Here is an 18058-nt window from a genome sequence, read left to right as displayed (position 1 = left end):
GGATGAAGTACTAGGGAGCTGAGGCCACCTCTGCCGACAGAAAATAGGAAACTCGAGAGGGGAAGCCAGGGTTGTTGCACTTTTGGCTATTTCTGTAGATTACTCCCAGCCTCTGGCCATGAAAGAACAGAATTCCAGGAAGAAGCACAATTTTCCAGAATTCTGTACAGTAGAGAAGGAAAAAACCCCCTCCCCATTACCCAAGCTTACAGACTCATTTGGAAGCATTAGGTGTCAGTTCATTCAGACCTAAACTACCTAAAAAGTCATTCAGATGGCGGGGGTGGGGGTGGGCGGGGGAGAACAAATCCCTGATGCCAGGAACAGAGGGTTCAGGGCTCCCAAGTGTAGACCCCCTTCATCATAAGACGATTCAGGGATGTTCAGCAGCTGACCAAGGTCATGTGGCAAAGTAAAGCTGGAACTTGGGTCTCCTGGTTTACTATTTCTTTCTCTTGCCTACAGCACACAGCCCTGAATTGCAGGAAATGTTCCTTTTCAGGTGTCTGAAATGAGTCAAAACTTTTACCTTAAGGAAAACACTCAGTTCTCCTGGTGTTCAGTTACTTGCTCCCACTGCTGAGTGAAACTCCCGGGGTGCCCCTGTGGTCATTCCCCTGCCCTGCTGAGGCAGCTGTAGAGAGAAGCCAGGCAGAGACCCCCACGTCTTTCACCCAGGGAGATCCTGCTTTCACAGCTCGGACCAAGCCTCCTGAAGTGCCAAAACCACTTGCTCTCCCTGGAGCCAACATAAAACACAGCAGCTCCAGCAGCTCCAGAAGGTAGAACAGCCCTTGGCTTTGAATCCTTTCGGAAGCCGAACGAAACAGCTCCTTGATCTAACTGGGAAGGTCTGGGAAATGGGCAACACCCTTCCTGGTCTTTGAGGAATTTCTGGAGGTGAGCTTGGCCGTCCCCACGTTAAGACACATGGACAAAGTCAACTGGCCAGGAATGCAATGCACAGTTTAAACCTTGGAAATTTGGGGCTGAATGATTCATGTCTAACTTTTCTGTTTTGTTTTTTAATCTCTGTCCTCTTTGGGACCTAAGACAACCTGTGACCGATTCTCCCAGGCAGCTGGGTTCTGCACTCATTACTACAGCCATCCCGCTTGTCCCATTTAGACCTTTTCAGCAGTGGTGGTCATGCCATCGTTGTCATGGCATCGTCTAGATGGGACTAGAGGCAGCCAGGGGGTGTATTTTGACACCTCCCACCCAGCCAGGTCCTTAGAGCATCCGAGGTTAGTATCTATGGTGAAAACAGTTCTTCCTAGAATTGGCACGAATGAGGTAAGTCATTTCCACCAACAACTTCTCCAGACATTTTAAAAAGTGCTAGAGAGAGAGAAATAGCTTATAAACAACTGATTGGCCTTTACGTGTCAGAGGACTGTTCTAGTCCTAACTGAGTCATTCAGTTTGCCTGCTGCTGCTCTAACAAGTGCACAGAGAAGCTAACACACACAGTGCATGGTACTTGTCACTTTTTAACACCACAATGTGCATGGAATGAATGAAAGGAAATAGGTCAAAAGCCATCAGATGAACCACCTAATTTGAGGCCTGGGCTAAGGCTAAGTTCTTGACAGGAAGGGTCTAAAGTGCTAAAATGCAGAACTAACATTCAATCTGGCTGGACATGAGAGATAGAAACTCAAGTGGGTTGGGGTGCAGGTGTCCCAGAATAACTTGCCCTTATTTCCAGAGGCCAAATTTTAAGAATGCCAATTAATTTAACCCTTTACCATCACCAAGTTTAAAATATAAGCCAGAGTCTCAGAGGTGGAAGGAATTCATCCAAGATCATGGGCATCGCATCTGCCTTCACTACCCTCCCTGTGAAAGGAAAATGGGTATTGCTGATCCACTGGTTTCTATAAAGACAGGGCCGAAGCAATGACGCATCCCTCTTGGGAAGGCCCATGCATACCGCAAAAATACAGAATCCAACCACTGGTATCTAGAGAGTGCTCTTTCTAGGCAGAAAACCAATGTCTAACATTCAATAAATAACCAAATTGCAGAGCCCCGTTAGTGGACAAAAGGGCCCTCATCGTCACTTCATTCAGCCTGATTTTACAGATGAGAAGGCTGGAGGCCACAGAGGCTCGTGTGTCCTGTCCACAGAAACACATCTAAGGCTGGGGCCCAAGTCTCATAATTCTTAGGCCAGAATTCTTTTAGCTACACAGGACTGACGTCCAGGCTTCTTGGTTGAGTAAAATCACGTGCGTCTAGGATCATGTATGATTCTTTTGAGAACCAGGACTAAGGCTTTATGGGTTCGGAAAAACTTTAAGGTTCTATTGCAAGATTCAACCCATGAATCCCAGAGGTACATAAGGCCCCTGGTTCCCGAGTTTGATCAGGAGGTGCTGCTTCTGTCCTCTTGCATGATTCAGTGAAGGTGCTTTCCAGACCCAGTGATGGACCTCTGACTTTCAAGATGAGAGAGGTCTGTAGTCTCTTTCAAGACAATCTCATCATCTCACATGTGGCCCCCTGGCAGGCTCGGCCAAACCGTCTCACAGGAATGCACTGCCTGGCCAATCGGGGTTTTCTCCTGGAATGTGGGATCAAAGTGACGTTGGTCCTCATTTTTCTTTCTTTGAGCTCTCTAAGAACCAGATACGGCTTCCACATTCATGGCTGCACACTGGGATTCCAAATATTTTGGAATTGCTGGGGGACTTTCTCCATGTCTTCCACAGAGTCATTCAAGCCACCCAAGCCTCACCCTATGGCTCAGAGCTGTCCAGGATTTTCCTCCATGCTACAGTTCCGTTCCAAGGAGCAAGACAATCCCTGGCACCTCGAATCCTCCTTGGGCCTCTCCGAAGAAAGAAGGAAAGGTTGTAAAGATGGTGACATTCGCGGGGGACTGCCTAGTAGCAGGAGTACAGCTGCGATTTCATGGCCCGCGTGGAGTCATCACAGGGCACCTCTGAGCTCAGCCCCTCGGGCGGCAGGGCCTGGCCCAGGATGCTGTCACAGGGAGGGCCCGGCCGGCAGAACTCCCTTACAAAGTCCTCCTCCGAGGCCAGCAGCACCGCGTTCCAGGCGGTGATGTCCAGCTCTCCAGCCGTGCCCCCGTATTCCCTGGGGAGGATGTTTCTTGGAAGGTTTGTGTGGAGAGAGTTCAGGTCAGACCCGTGAAGGAAAAACTACAGAGAATGAAAGGAAAGCACACAAGTCCTTGGGTTAATCAGTAACCTTTACTAGAAGGTGCTCAAACACACATCTGTTGAATGAATAAGGGAATGGTTGATGCCAACTCCACTATTCCAGTGCCGTGAAAAGCTTGAGGATCCTTCACCCTCTTTTCCTCACACCCTGTATCCTGTTAGCTGGTCCTTCAAAATACCTCCAGCAGCACCTCCCTGCTACCCTAGTGGGACCAGTTCACCATCCCTTCTTTCCTGGATTCTCAGAGTGTCTTCCTCCGTTCTGTGCTTAAACCCTTGTCCCACCACAGCCTAAGCACTCGTCAACGTAGGTCAGATCAAGTCACTCCTCTAAAACACATGGACTTCCAGTGCACCCATCTCACGCAGACTAAACACCAGAGTCCACATGATGGCCCACACGGTCTGGCCTGTTACACCTCTGCCTCCCCTTCCTCCCATGCCCCGCTGGGGCTCCTCCAGGCCTGCTTCCCCCGCCCCCCGCCCGGCTCAGAGTCCCCCAGATCCCTGTAAGGCTTACTCCCTCATGAATTCACGTCTTCACTCAAACGCCAACTTCTCAATGACACCACCTCTGACTATCCTACGGAATACTACTGCTCCTTTCCTTCCAGAACCTGCTGTCTCCTTTCTCTTTTTTATTTTTCTCCATAGCATTAGCACCTTCTCATCCTAGATAACAGACATAACTCACTGTCTGTCTCTCTAGAACATAAGCTTCTTGGGGGCGGAGATTTTGGTCTGTTTTGTTCATTGAGACCACATCTGCACAAAGCTGATAAAAAAATAGTTTTGAGTGGATGAATTACCACACAATGGACCAATTGAACAGATTATTGGACACCAGTAAGGTCATTTCGTAGATGTAAAAGACCTTGCCCAAAGACTGCTTTGGTAAAAGCAGGTTCCAAACAGAAGCTCCAGGAAGCAACATGGGTTCAAACCCAGGGTGGGAGGCCACACTGAGAGGTCCTCAATCCTAACAGTGCAGCAGAATCACCTAAGGAAGTCTTAAAAGCACAGGTTCCTGGGCTCTACCCCTGAACTGACGAGTTGAAATCTTTGGGGAAAGGGCCTGGGAATCTGGATTTCAAGTTCCCTCCCTCACAAATGAGATTCTACATTTCCTCTTTGAAAGCGAGAACAAAATTGAAGAGTATGTGAGTGACCATAACCATTTTCCTAGGCCTAAGAAAGAAGAAGAAAAATACCACCCATCACATTTCAGTCATGGTCCTCGGAAAGTTTAAAAGATCACTGGCTCTTCAGGGTCAGAGGAAGACTATTGTTTTTTTTTTTTGGCTGCACCTTGCGGTTTGCAGAATCTTAGCTCCCCAACCAGGGATCAAACCCAGGTCCCCTGGAGTGAAAGTTCAGAGTCCTAATTCCTGGACCACCAGGGAAGTCCCCAGACTGACTTTTTAAAGTGTCACCTATCCTCTCTAACATAAAAATTAAACTATAAACTCACAGATCTCATAAACCTTGAATTACTCTACAAACTTCACACAGTAAGACAACAAATTAAGTAAATGGAAAGGCTTAAACAATTTAAGCTACAGGGACTTTCCTATAGCTTGGATGGTAAAGAATCTGCCTGCAAATGCAGGAGACCTGGGTTCAATCCCTGGGTGAGGAAGATCCCCTGGAGAAGGCAATGGCTACCCACTCCAGTATTCTTGCCTGGAGAATCCCATGGACAGAGGAGCCTGGCAGGCTACAGTCCATGGGATCTCAAGAAGTTGGATACGACTGAGCGACAAATAGACAACAGTTTTAAAGCACAAGGAGCTACAGTCAGAAATTGCCAGGACTCTTTTTAACTGCCCACCCAATGCCCACCCTTTGCCACGTCCTCAAGGCAATGGCACCCCACTCCAGTACCCTTGTGTGGAAAATCCCATGGACGGAGGAGCCTGGTAGGCTGCAGTCCATGGGGTCGCTAAGAGTCGTACACGACTATGCGACTTCACTTTCACTTTTCACTTTCATGCATTGGAGAAGGAAATGGCAACCCACTCCAGGGTTCTTGCCTGGAGAATCCCAGGGACGGGGGAGCCTGGTGGGCTGCTGGCTGTGGGGTCGCACAGAGTCGGACACGACTGACGCGACTTAGCAGCAGCAGCAGCAGCATACATAAAATATGATATTGGTTCACAACGCCCAGGCCAGGATATTAAAAAGCCTAAATGATCATGGAGCAGAGATGCTCCTACAAAAACAACCCTGGGTCTGCTCTCTCTACAGTCAAGTATTATTTTCCCATTAATTTCATCTTCCCCTCACAGAAAAGACTGTTCACTTATTTTATCTGAAACCTCGTACTTTCCAACTTAGTAGTCCCAGGCAAGAATGATAAACTGGGCTTCTCCGGTGGTCTAGTGGTTAAGAATCTGTCTGCCAGTGAAGAGACCACGGGTTTGATCCCTGATCTGGGAAGATCCCATGTGCCGTGGAGCAACTAAATGTGGCCCAACTACGGAACCAGCACTCTAGAGCCCACGAGCCACAGCTACTGAGCCCATGTGCGTAGAGCCCGTGCTCTGCAACAAGAGACGCCACTGCAATGAGAAGACCACGCACAGCAATGAAGACCCAGTGAAACAAAAAATAATAAATATGTAAATCTTAAAAAAAAAGAATAATAAGTTTATAGTTGTTGCAATAAACTTAGAGATGTCACAGAAAAGGAAGCATAAAAAAAAATTAAAGTATCTTTGATAGGATCATCACTTACTCTGTTTGCTATCTTCTCCTTCAGAAATGGTTTTATGATGGCAAAAATACCTTTAAATATTCGAGGTTCATTCACTACATGGACTGCTTTGATCCGAATGGGGAAACCATCCTGTGGGGAAGGAAGGGAAGGGAATGTTAGAATCCCGATGTTAGAATCTGAAAACTCAGTTACCACAGCCTGCCTTCCCATTTTTAGCCCCAACATCAGTCTGGTCTGATTCTCCCAGTCTCTTCAAAGACAGCCCAAGTCAGGGCTAGACAGGAAGATGGGTCTCAGGCAAAGAGTCTATCTAAGGACCCAGAGCTGGCTTAGGAAAGGGTTAGGCAAGCAGGTGGATAGCTGCCCTCCTTAGGGCAAAAAAACAGTCTGAGCCTGTGTGGTCAGATCTAACAAATATCAGGCCTTCTAGATCAGTGTTGCCCAAAGTGTATTTCTCAGGATGTTACTAGCCTGTGATGCAAAAAGGGTTCTGTGGTAAGCAACTGAGTTTGAGAAACAGTAGACTAAATACAGTCAAACAGGTTTCCTTAACTGCGGGACTGGTCAGGCTTTCAGTATGCAAATGTTTATGTTGAAATTCACAAGAAAGGGGCATGCTATGCTGTATTTCCCAAACATACTTGACCCTGGAACATTTTTTGTCCCCCAGACCATCTTACAGGACTAGAAAACCACTGATTGAATGCATTATCCTGACACTTGAATCTGCACAATATTTGGCAGAAGCAAAGAAGAGTGGAAGCTAAGGGAAGCCCAAGTATTACCTCCACACAAGAATTCACATTTCTGATAATGACTGGAAGTGACATTTAAATGTTTAAATAATCAGCCTGGTGCACAAGACAGGCTCAAACACCATGGAATTTGATGGGGGAGAATCGTGGGATCACTGGTGCCCCACAGCTCACAGGAGACAGCACCCCATCGACTGGGTCTGATGAATGAGGGTCCAGGCTGCCAGACTACATCCTGAAGGTTTCCTCTTCTATCAACAAGGAAAGATAACTCTTACCTTGTGTATCTCAGAGAATTCCCTGAAGGACTGAATGGCTTACCATGACTGTAAGTGTGCTTTGCAGCAACAACGATATATTGGACAGCACAGGGAATTATAGCCATTATTTTGTAATACCTTTTAATGGAGTATAATCTATAAAAATACTGAATCATTCTGCTGTACACCTTAAACTAACATAATACTGTAAATCAAGTATATACTTCAATTAAAAAAACAAGCACTTTGCATGTGCAAACCATCTCACACACTGCAGACGCAGGAGGAACTTTATGGTTCCCAGAGACTTGTGTTCTGAAATGCACAACATGAGGTGTGAAAAGCATCTGACCAAAACAGCCCAGCAGGGTTCCCTGAGCCCAGGTTCTACAGAAAAAAGGAGAGGCTCCATCACCTCAGCAGAAACATCTCAGTTCCATTTGTCAAGAATTTCTCTGTCTTCTGGGCCAAAAAAAAAACCCCCAAACAAACAAACAAACAAAGCAGAAAGCATTTCTCTGGTTTTTGGGCTCTTGTCCTAAAGTTGATTTTGCCCAGTAACTACTGGAGACCTTGATGAGAATGAGTGGTGAACTGGACTTTTACATTTCTTCCCATAATGCTTTTGTATTGTCCTGACTGTGGGGAGGCGTGGGAGGTGGGGTTTGTGTATTAGGTGGAACTGGAGGTAGACAGGGCCCTGGGAAAGACAAGCAGCCACAGGACAGGTACATGACAGATAGGAGCCATACCTGAAGGATGCCAATCACCTTTTTGGCTATAAAAGGGCCAAAATGAGATGCCTTTGATAAGCTCACTCCTTTGTAGTCTGCAAGAATTACAATTCCATTCACCTGGGTTTCTTCAGACTGAATGAGTTTCTCTAATGTCAGGTATATGGCTCGGATGTTTTCCGTAATTGGATAGTTGCTCGGGATCCACCTGTCTAAGGTCGTAAAAGATGGACAGTATGTTACAGAAATGAATACAAACACGTAATCAGATAGGCCAGGATTTATCTCCTTCCTAAACCGTTGCTTAAAAATGGAAAAGAATTCTACTGGCATGACTATTTAGATCTTTAAGTGGGAGCTGATGCTTCTTGACTCCAAACATAGCAGCACGTTCTGAAATGGAAAAGCAATTGAGTGTTGAAGATGAAGTCGTGAGCTCTGAAGTCAGACTCACCTGGGGTTTGCATCTTCCTAGCTGTGTGACCTGGGGTAAGTTTTCTCCTTATTCTGGGCCTACGTCTCCTCCTAAGTCGAATGGGATAATAATGCTTGCCTTAATGGACATGTGCGCCTTCTGCCATCACAAGTGCCCTTATCTTCGTAAGACCACCCTCATCTTCCTTGGGGGGAACCACTTCTTCCCATGCTAGCCATACTGAGTGTGTAAAGTGACTTCACTCCTGGGTCCAGAGGTAGGCTTGGCCAGTGTGGGCACAGCATCCTCCTGGCCACAGCAAGTAATCCAAGTGAGGTCAAGAAGAAGCACAGGGACTCAATTCTTGGCCCCAAAGGACCTGGGCCCTTCAGGAAGAGAAGATCTCTCTTCAGTCTTGTAGTGGTGAGGCTGGGAGCCTGAGACCCAGGGACCCATGAGGCAAGAGCTGGTCCGAGGATGAAGCCCAGACCAAGGACAGCAGAGATGGAGATGGTTTCCCAATGGTGTAGCTTGAACAAACTCCCCTTTCCAGGCTGGTTGCCCCCTTAATGCTCCCCATATGATTGAGGAGTCTTTCTTTCTTTGGGGAAAAGATGAGAATGACAACTTTTGAGTGTTATCTACTGTTCTCAAGAAAATCCCACCAAGATACGTGTGTCTCTTTTATCTTAGAAAGATAAAACTCCACTGGATTGTCCGCAATGAGATTTGTGACATGTTCAATAATTCTATACAAAAAAATCTTTGTGTAAAAATTGTGCCAGCTTGCTATTTGTAGTGCTGCCAATTAAACCTGCTTCTACAGACTGGCTGTCATCCTTTACAATCACGTATGTCTCAAAAGAGCTTACAAAAAGGCAAACCCAACACCTTCCAGATTTATTTCACATTGAAGTGAAGTGAAAGTCGTTCAGTCATGTCCGACTCTTTGCGACCCCATGAACTATACAATCCATGGAATTCTCCAGGCCAGAATACCGGAGTGGATAGCGGTTCCCTTCTCCAGGAGATCTTCCCAACCTAGGGATCAAACACAGGTCTCCCACATTGCAGGCAGATTCTTTACCAGCTGAGCCACCAGGGGAGCTAGTTGAGAACAAAAATCTGTCTGCCTCCTGCTAAAATGATGAGTTTGTGGGGAGGTGTTCAAATCTGCTCCAGACATATGGGGGGGGGAATCCATCTCAGGAGCTAAGAGTTGAAAGCACGCAAACAGGCAAAACCAGTGTGGTAACATCTGATTGTTTTGTAATATTCATATGAGCTGAGTACAGAGGAGCAGCAGAAAGTCCTGTTGACTGGTTTCTAGGTTTCCTGGTGCCCTGACTGCTCGACCACCTTGTTTATTGTAAAATGAGTGCATGCATGCTCTGTTGCTCAGCCATGTCCAGTTCTTTGCAACCCATGGACAGCCAGGCTTCTCTGTTCATGGAATTTTCCAGAAGAGAATACTGGATTGGATTGCCATTTCCTCCTCCAGGGGATCTTCCCAACCCAGGGGTGGAACCCATGTCTCCTGCATTGGCAGGCAGACTCTTTACCACTGAGTCACCTGGGAAGCCCTGTTTTAATATGAACACCACCTAATTTTAGAAAACACCTAAAACAGCAGGTAAAGCAGTTAATACTGTGCCTGGTACACAGAAAAGGCTGGTCTCCCAACAAGCTTTGGTAAATTACTAAAGGAAATGGTAACGTGGGGGTCTCAAGACAGAGGGAGGCTTCCACTCCCCATCAGCTGTCCCTTTAAGAAGTTATTTGCACAGGAGCAGAAAGGGTGCCCAGCAGGTTCTCATGTTCCTGGCATGTTTGGGAAGAAGAACACAGCCATCTTACTTTCACATTTGTTCTCAGCTCGGCTCTGACGGAAAATATTGAGGCAGGGGGAAGAGCAGAGAGCTCTCCTGAGTGTACTAAGTATTTAGGGTCAGGAAAGAAGGAAAAGAAGACAGAGAATCAGAATGCTTGAGTTCTAGGACCCCTTGGTCTCTATGTTAACCAAAAAGCCTTCTCTCGCATTTCTGATACTTTGGTGGGGGAGGGAATAGGGAGAAAACTACCCCCATTGCAAACTACTGCATCATGGAAATGTCAGGCATTTCAATTACCATCATGCACTGCTGAGATGGAAAAGTGCATCTGAAGTGAAGCTTTTCACTGACTTCACAAAGCAGAGGGGAGGGGGGAGAAGTCAGAGGAGGCAGGCAGACATTGGTATCTGTACCTCACCTGCTCACTAAGGAGTGACAGGGTGGGAGTGGGGGTGTCCCGGCAGCCCTGCTTAGACCTGACGATCAGGGTTGCTTTCTAAGCTCACCAGATTCCCAACCCTAGAAATCTGGAATCTGCACTGAAGGAACTTATTTGGGTGGCCAGGTAAGCTGAGGGGTGTACAGAGGGATCAAAAGCCAGTACTCGGACAGAAGTGTGAAGATGTGCAAAGGGCAGCAGAAAACGTGGCCCAGAGGGACACACAGACTGACAGACAGGCAGAAGCAGAGACAGGAGAATGGTGGTCTCGGCTCCTGTTCTCTTAAGAAGGATTCTGGGTCTAGCTGTGACTAAGGCCAGGAGGGGACAAAAGGGAATAAGGCAGACACACACACACACACACACACACACACACACACACACACACACACACACAGCAGCCTTGATTAAGGCCAGGAGGGGACTAAAGGGAATAAGACACACACACACACACAGAGCATCCTGGGCAGACACATCCCAGACTGTACCCACGCCCATCCCTCCCCCGCGCCCCCAGCAAGCGCGGTACCTGGGCGGAGGCAGAGGACGTGGCAGCCCCTGGGGTCGGTGTGCGGCAGCACGGTAAGGAAGCCGGAGGCCAGGACCTCCTTCAAGGCGGAAGGCCGCAGGTTGTTGAAGACTTCGGGCCAGCTTCTCCGGCAGCTGTGGTAGTTGATGAGCAGCTGGAGGGCCCGGTCGTAGTCAAACTTGCGGGCGCGGAGGAAGCGCAGCAGGAAGGCGTCCTCCAGCGAGGTGCTCAGGTTGGGGCACTCCTTGCGCACCATGTCCCGCAGGGCCTGCACGTCGCGGAGCCTCCATTCCGGCTTCTCCTGCAGCTCCTCCCTGGCTTTGGCCACCAGGTCCTCGGTCAGCGAGCACACGTAGCCGGCGGGGGCGGAAGGCGGCGGCAACTCATTTTCCGAAAGCGAGGCCACGGAAGGGCTGGTTCTCAGCGAGTCACTTTCTTCTGACATTAGCTCCCAGGATCCCTGCGAATCAGAAGCCCTGCCTGATGCCGAGAAAGCCCGGCACTGGCATCGGTCACTCCAAACCCCTGAGGGGCGTGAGGGAGGTGGGTAGAGATGCTATCCTCAAGCCCAAATCCTCAGAACAGTGGTTCTCTCCTGGAGGAGTATCTGAATCACAGTCAGGTCCAGTACAACCCAGCCCCGGGGCAGCTCCAGCAGGATACACACACCGCTCATCACACACACACACACACACACACACACACACACACCCTTGCTCACAGAGGTATGAACAGGTGCTTGACCTTACTGGTAATAAAAGAAATGGAAACTAAAACACCTTTGAATGTCAGATTAGCAAAAACACAAAACAGGGATTCTGACGGGCTTGTTGTTGGGAGAATTAACTGACATAGCCTCTTTAGGGCAGTGTGTCAATTATCAAGATTCCAAACCACATACCCTTACAGATGTCATATGGTATCATTTACATGTGGAATCTAAAAAAAAAAGGGACACAAATGAACTTATTTACAAAACAGAAATAGACTCACAGACGTAGAAAACCAATTTATGGTGACCAAAGGGGGAAATATAGGAGGTTTGGGCAAGAAGTCTTGGACTGCAGTAAAGGCTCAGCCAGGCTGATAGGGGATCCTCAAGGTTAAAGTTGCCTGTTGGAGGAGTCCTACGTTTCACTAATTCATTGGCTGGAGCCAGTCTGGAATTCGTGATTAAGAGATACACACTGCTATATGTAAGATACATAATCAATAAGGACTACAAGGACTATATTCAGTATCTTATAATACCCTGTACTGGAAAAGAATCTGAAAATAGATACATATGTATAACTGTATCACTCTGCTATATACCTGAAACATTATAAATTCACTATACTTTGATTTAAAAAAAAACTATGCTTTGGCCCAGCATTCCATTTTTATGTACTTATATGTGTGTGTAAAATATGGATGATCATTACAAGTATTAACTGTAATGGCAAAAGACTGAAAATACTTTACCTCCATCTCCTTGTTGGAGACTAGTTAAATAATATTACCATATGCCCGGAATACTATTTGGTAATGAAAAGGAATTAGATAGCTCTTTATGAATTGACGTTAAGGAAAAAGAAAGCAGGTTGCAGGAAAGTATGAAAAAAAAAAAAAGACTTGTATTTATATTTTAAAAATATATACTTGTGAATGCACCTAAAATTTTTGGAAGAAAAGTACAAGAAAACTGTTAACCATGGTTCCCTTTAAGCAACAGAACCAGACACTGAACATTTAAGAGAAAAGGAGACTCTTCACTGTCCTTTAAAATTTTTTACCATACCCACACATGACTTGGCATGGCGGCTGTAAAACTGACCAGATCTCCTGCGGGGGTGGAACATAACTGATGGGTGTTCCCAGCTGCTGTCCCTCTGGATCCACCACCCAGGGGATGTACACTTTCCAGACTGGCTCCAGCCAATGAATTAGTGAAACGTAGGACTCCTCCAACAGGCAACTTTAACCTTGAGGATCCCCTATCAGCCTGGCCGAGCCTTTACTGCAGTCCAAGACTTCTTGCCCAAACCTCCTGCACAGGGACCAGGCTCACATAGCTGTCAGCAGCTCTCCCTGATTTCTCCAGTCTCCCCTCCCTTTTATGTGTTGCCACCATTAAATTTCTTCCATTTGTAATCTCACCCTAGTGTCTGCTTCTTAGAAGAGCTGAACTAACACACTAAATGAAAAAAAAAAAAAGCTGCCTTAGATATTCCACGAATAAGGTCCCAGCAAGGTTGCCCAGTTTTGAAGCCCAAGCTCTCTGTCCATGGGCTGTCACTCTTCCCCAACTCTGAGCTCCACAAGGAAGGCAGGGGTCGTCTTGGGGCCTCTGTGCATACACAGCCAGTCTTCCCCACAGGCCACAGCAGCCACAGTGACCAGGCTACCTCCTCCAACTCTTAGGTCTGCCCACTCTGCCGCTTGTGTGCTAACCTCCAGCCCTGCCCAGCTTCTTTCATTTTCTCCCAAAGGTGGTTTTCTTGTCTTTGCACATCCTGTTTTCTCTGACTAGCAGGCTCTTCCTTCAGTGCCTCTGGCCAATACCAATTCACCCTATTAGATGTCACTTCATGCATTCAGCAGATACCAAGCACTTAATAGGTACGAGGCCCTTGACCAGGCACTGGGGGATACAGCAGTGAGCAAAGAAAAAATCCTGCCTTCACTGAGCTTACATTTTCATTAGGGAGACATAATATAAGCAAAATAAATTGTATAGTCTACTAGAAGATGATAAGGGCTATGGAGAGAAATAAAGCAGGCAAGGGGGTTGCAGGCAAAGAGGTTGGAGGTAAGGGGGTTGGATATACCTGGAGATAGGAGCTGCAGTTTTAAGTAGGGTGATCAGGGAAGTCCTCACCCAGATCAAGTGACATGTGTGCAAAGATGAAAGAGATGAGGGAGCAAGCCATGTAGGTCTGTGGGGGTAGGAAAGTGCAAAGCCTGAGGCAGGACTATGCCTGGCTTTATCAAGGAATAGGGAGGAGACTAGTATGGCAAGAGCCAAATGCACAAGGCGGAGAACATTAGCAGATGGATTTAGAGAGGAAGTGGGGTCCCAACTGGTACTGGGCTTTGTAGGCCAGTAAGAGCTTAGTTACTCACTTTGGAGGGTTTGAGTAGAGTGATATGATCGGATTTAGATTTTAAAAGGATCACTGGGTTGTCTCGAGAATGTAAGAGGATGACTGTAAGACGATGAAGACAGCAGCAAAGAGACCATTTAGAGGCTACTGAAATAATCCAGGTCAGGGATGACCACTTTGAAGCAGGGAAGACATCTCTCTCCGACTCCGGTCAGTTTAGGAGCACCCCGCGCCCCCTGCAGGAACTCTGTGGCATAGCACTTCTCTCACTGTGGCAATTGTAGGCAATTTGTGTGCAATATCCACAACTGTCTTGTTTATCATCTTAAACACAGCACTTAACAGGGTGTCAGACACATAGCCTGCGCTGCATAAATATTTGTTGAATGAGTTTAATCTGCTTGGCAGAGGTATGCTGAGTGAGGAACAGATCAACAATCATGGTTCACAGGACCCACCCTGGGCTCTGTTTTCTTGGGAGTCGCCAACAGATGCCCGTAATTCCAATCCATTACTTGGCCGAAAACTGACTGTAATGTCCATGGACTACAGACTAGACTCAAAGTCCCTCTCCGGCCCCTCTCCCACCTTTCCTCCTCTCAATGCACATTAAATGTCAGTCAAAACAAACTAATGAACACCTCATGCATTTCTGATACCTCTGTCTGGGAGTTTCTTCACCTCATTTGTTTCCAACCAGGCCTAGCTTCAAAGTCACCTCCTCTATGAAGCCTTCCTTGACTTCTCCAGGTTAACTCCAGTGTTCCACAGCACTCGGTTCCTATTTCTCTTTTAGAAACTGCAGTCCAGTGTCATGTGTGTTTATCCGAAACTCTTCTGAGTCAGTTTTACCCATCCATTCATTTATCAAATAATTACTGATCACCTGTGGAAGGCACTATGCTTAGAAGTGCTGGGCACACAGCAACGTTCAATATAATTGCTTGCTTTATGAAATTTAACTCAGTGGAATGATGACAAGAGATAACATGTTCATGCATGTTTTACCATGTATGGCGCCCTATGATAAGCACTTTACATCCATCTCTCGTTTAATCTTCACAATATTTGGTGAGAACACTAATACTGTTACTGTTTTACAAAGAGGGATCTGCCCACTGGAATGTGAATTTCAAGGCAGCAGACAAATTGCCTCTCACATTCACTGCTCTCCCCAATGCTTGGACAGTGACGGTGCTCTGTAAATAACAGTGGATGAGAGGTTAAGGGCCCAAGGGTACCCATCGCGTGAGGCAGAGCAAAGACGTGGGCTCCACACTGGGCTCCACGCTGCACCTAGAGCTTCCAGTTCAATCTCCAGGGCCCTGGCGGTATCGAATACAGCGCACGACTCGGTCAGTCTGGTGAAGGAATCGATGGGTGGGCATATAGATGGGTGCAAACACCATTTGTTAGGGGGAAGCCGAGAACCTTCCTCACTTGGAGCCTAACATTTTTCGAGCATCACCTTCCTCCCCACCCTCCCCCAGGAGAGGTCAGGAATCCACCGTTCCTGGAGACCCAAGAGCCCCCTCACCGCGTCGACAACCCTCCGAGGCCCCCTACTTCCGGTTGTCACCCCTTCCCCAGGGGTCCCCGTTTCCTGGGGTCTCTCCCTACGCGGGTGCCCCACTTCCGGTCATCCCTCCCTCTCGGGGGTCCCTCTCCCCCGTCCCCCGGGCACACGGGCTCGCGGGCACTCACCGGCCCGGCTACGGGGCGGAGCGCGGGTCAATCGGCGGCGGGAGCCTCGTCCGGCAGCGCGCACAGAACAGACCCGCACTCCCTGCCCAGCCGGCCGGGCCGCTCGCGCCGGAAGTGACGTACACAGAGCGTGGGAAGGTGGGGCGCCGCCCCCGTGAGTGCGCATGTGCGACCTTTCCTTGAGGGACAAGCATTCAGTCCCCACCTGGTGGCCGAAACCGCGCCGTGGGTTCCTGAATCTGGGGAGAGGCTGGCTGCGAGGCACAGGTTTCGGTGGCATAGCTGGGGAAGCTGGGGCCTCGAGAAGGAAGGAAAGGAGCTGCCGTTTGCCAAGAACACATTAACTATGTCATCTGGTGTATTACATCCGTCACCTCATTAGATTCTCAAACGGATCCTGCTATTTTATGAAAGGGAAACGGAGTCAACCAATGAAGTATAGGTCTTCAAACCTAGACCTCAGGGTTAGCATTTCAAAATTCCAGAGCTGCCGCCAGGACTGGCTGCTCCAAAGGTTAAAACTACAATACAGGGACCGACATCTGTCTGTCTTTAGCCAAGTGACTTTGAGCGAGTTTCCATTCTTCCTTAGGCCTCCTTTCCCTCATTTGTGCATAATTCTTGCTCTGGAATCTTGATTCAGTAGTTCTTTGCTTCCTGCTTTGGTGTTCATGAAGTCCGTTTCAGAAAGTGGTAACCTCAAAAAGGCTTTACTAGCCTTCTGACCGCTGCTGCTGCTGCTAAGTCGCTTCAGTCGTGTGCAACTCTGTGCGACCCCATGACGGCAGCCCATCAGGCTCCGCCGTCCCTGGGATTCTCCAGGCAAGAACACTGGAGTGGGTTGCCATTTCCTTCTCCAGTGCATGAAAGTGAAAAGTGAAAGTGAAGTCGCTCAGTCGTGTCCGACTCAGCGACCCCACGGACTGGAGCCCACCAGGCTCCTCCGTCCATGGGATTTTCCAGGCAAGAGTACTGGAGTGGGGTGCCATTGCCTTCTCCGCTTCTGACCGCAGTCCATTAAAATCCTCAGCGCCCTCCACCTCCCCGCCCATATATTTTGTACAGTTTTTGAGACAATATCCTAGGTCCCTCTTTCAAGCAGAATAATACTGATGTCCTGGTAAAGACAGTGAAACGCTTTTAGGAGAGAAACTGTGTGGTCCAGGAGGACTCAAGAGCTCAAAGCAGTATCCAGGAGATGGCGTTAAACAATCTAGCCCCTTTCTTATCCCTGGAGCAAGAGGAGTCCCAGGGAGATGGGGACTGACACACGTGGACCAGCAGGACACAGAAGTCTCTGCTAGGTGCTAAACGGGCTGGGAGCGGGTGCAAGGGTCTGGGGAGTTAGGGGTTTTCGTTCCTGCTCTGACTCTACCACTTCTGGGATAAAGGACAGAAGGCTCAATTAAAGTTGAATATTGTCATACAAAAAAGAATTCCTTTTTAAGTATGCAATTTTGGGGATGTACTGATCACTGACCTAGAGCCAGACATCCTGGAATGTGAAGTCAAGTGGGCCTTGGAAAGCATCACTACGAACAAAGCTAGTGGAGGTGATGGAATTCCAGTTGAGCTATTTCAAATCCTGAAAGATGATGCTGTGAAAGTGCTGCACTCAATATGCCAGCACATTTGGAAAACTCAGCAGTGGCCACAGGACTGGAAAAGGTCAGTTTTCATTCCAATCCCAAAGAAAGCCAATGCCAAAGAATGCTCAAACTACCACACAATCACACTCATCTCACACGCTAGTAAAGTAATGCTCAAAATTCTCCAAGCCAGGCTTCAGCAATACGTGAACCGTGAACTTCCAGATGTTCAAGCTGGTTTTAGAAAAGGCAGAGGAACCAGAGATCAAATTGCCAACATCAGCTGTATCATAGAAAAAGCAAGAGAGTTCCAGAAAAACATCTATTTCTGCTTTATTGACTATGCCAAAGCCTTTGACTGTGTGGATCACAATCAACTGTGGAAAATTCTGCAAGAGATGGGAATACCAGACCACTTGACCTGCCTCTTGAGAAACCTATATGCAGGTCAAGAAGCAACAGTTAGAACTGGACATGGAACAACAGACTGGTTCCAAATAGGAAAAGGAGTACATCAAGGCTGTATATTGTCACCCTGCTTATTTAACTTATATGCAGAGTACATCATGAGAAACGCTGGACTGGAAGAAACACAAGCTGGAATCAAGATTGTCAGGAGAAATATCAATAACCTCAGATATGCAGATGACACTACCCTTATGGCAGAAAGTGAAGAGAAACTAAAAAGCCTCTTGATGAAAGTGAAAGAGGAGAGTAAAAAAGTTGGCTTAAAGCTCAACATTCAGAAAATGAAGATCATGGCATCTGGTCCCATCACTTCATGGGAAATAGATGGGGAAACAGT

The 18058-nt window shown here is 47.6% G+C and overlaps 1 protein-coding gene across 5 annotated transcripts; it reads right to left on the bottom strand.

Moving 5' to 3' along the window:
* Positions 1-1049: 1049 nt before the first annotated feature.
* Positions 1050-15770, bottom strand: TTPAL (alpha tocopherol transfer protein like). 5 transcript variants are annotated; one of them, XM_070381774.1, is made up of 7 exons: positions 15665-15770; positions 14620-14846; positions 11776-11813; positions 10875-11334; positions 7678-7871; positions 5929-6039; positions 1050-3170 (listed from the first exon to the last, which is right to left on the bottom strand). In XM_070381774.1, the coding sequence occupies exons 3-7, from the start codon at positions 11788-11790 to the stop codon at positions 2892-2894; spliced, it is 1059 nt and encodes a 352-aa protein (XP_070237875.1). In that variant the 5' UTR covers positions 11791-11813; positions 14620-14846; positions 15665-15770; the 3' UTR covers positions 1050-2891. The 5 variants fall into 5 exon arrangements, with proteins under 5 accessions (XP_070237875.1, XP_070237877.1, XP_070237878.1 ...); XM_070381776.1 differs by lacking the exon at positions 11776-11813 and having other exon boundaries at positions 14602-14846; XM_070381777.1 differs by lacking the exon at positions 11776-11813.
* Between the last annotated feature and the right edge of the window lie 2288 nt (positions 15771-18058).

This window comes from Bos mutus, chromosome 13 (genome assembly GCF_027580195.1).
Source record: "Bos mutus isolate GX-2022 chromosome 13, NWIPB_WYAK_1.1, whole genome shotgun sequence".
Lineage (NCBI taxonomy): Eukaryota > Metazoa > Chordata > Mammalia > Artiodactyla > Bovidae > Bos > Bos mutus.
The sequence above is the reverse complement of the archived record's forward strand: the minus strand, read 5'-3'. Positions and strand labels throughout refer to the sequence as shown.

Excerpts from the sequence above, each read along its gene's own strand:
- TTPAL (XM_070381774.1), bottom strand. Across the intron at positions 6,040-7,677 it reads AGGTGATTGGCATCCTTCAG|GATGGTTTCCCCATTCGGAT; the intron begins GTATGGCTCCTA and ends CCTTCCCCACAG. Across the intron at positions 3,171-5,928 it reads AGGAGAAGATAGCAAACAGA|TTTTTCCTTCACGGGTCTGA; the intron begins GTAAGTGATGAT and ends CATTCTCTGTAG.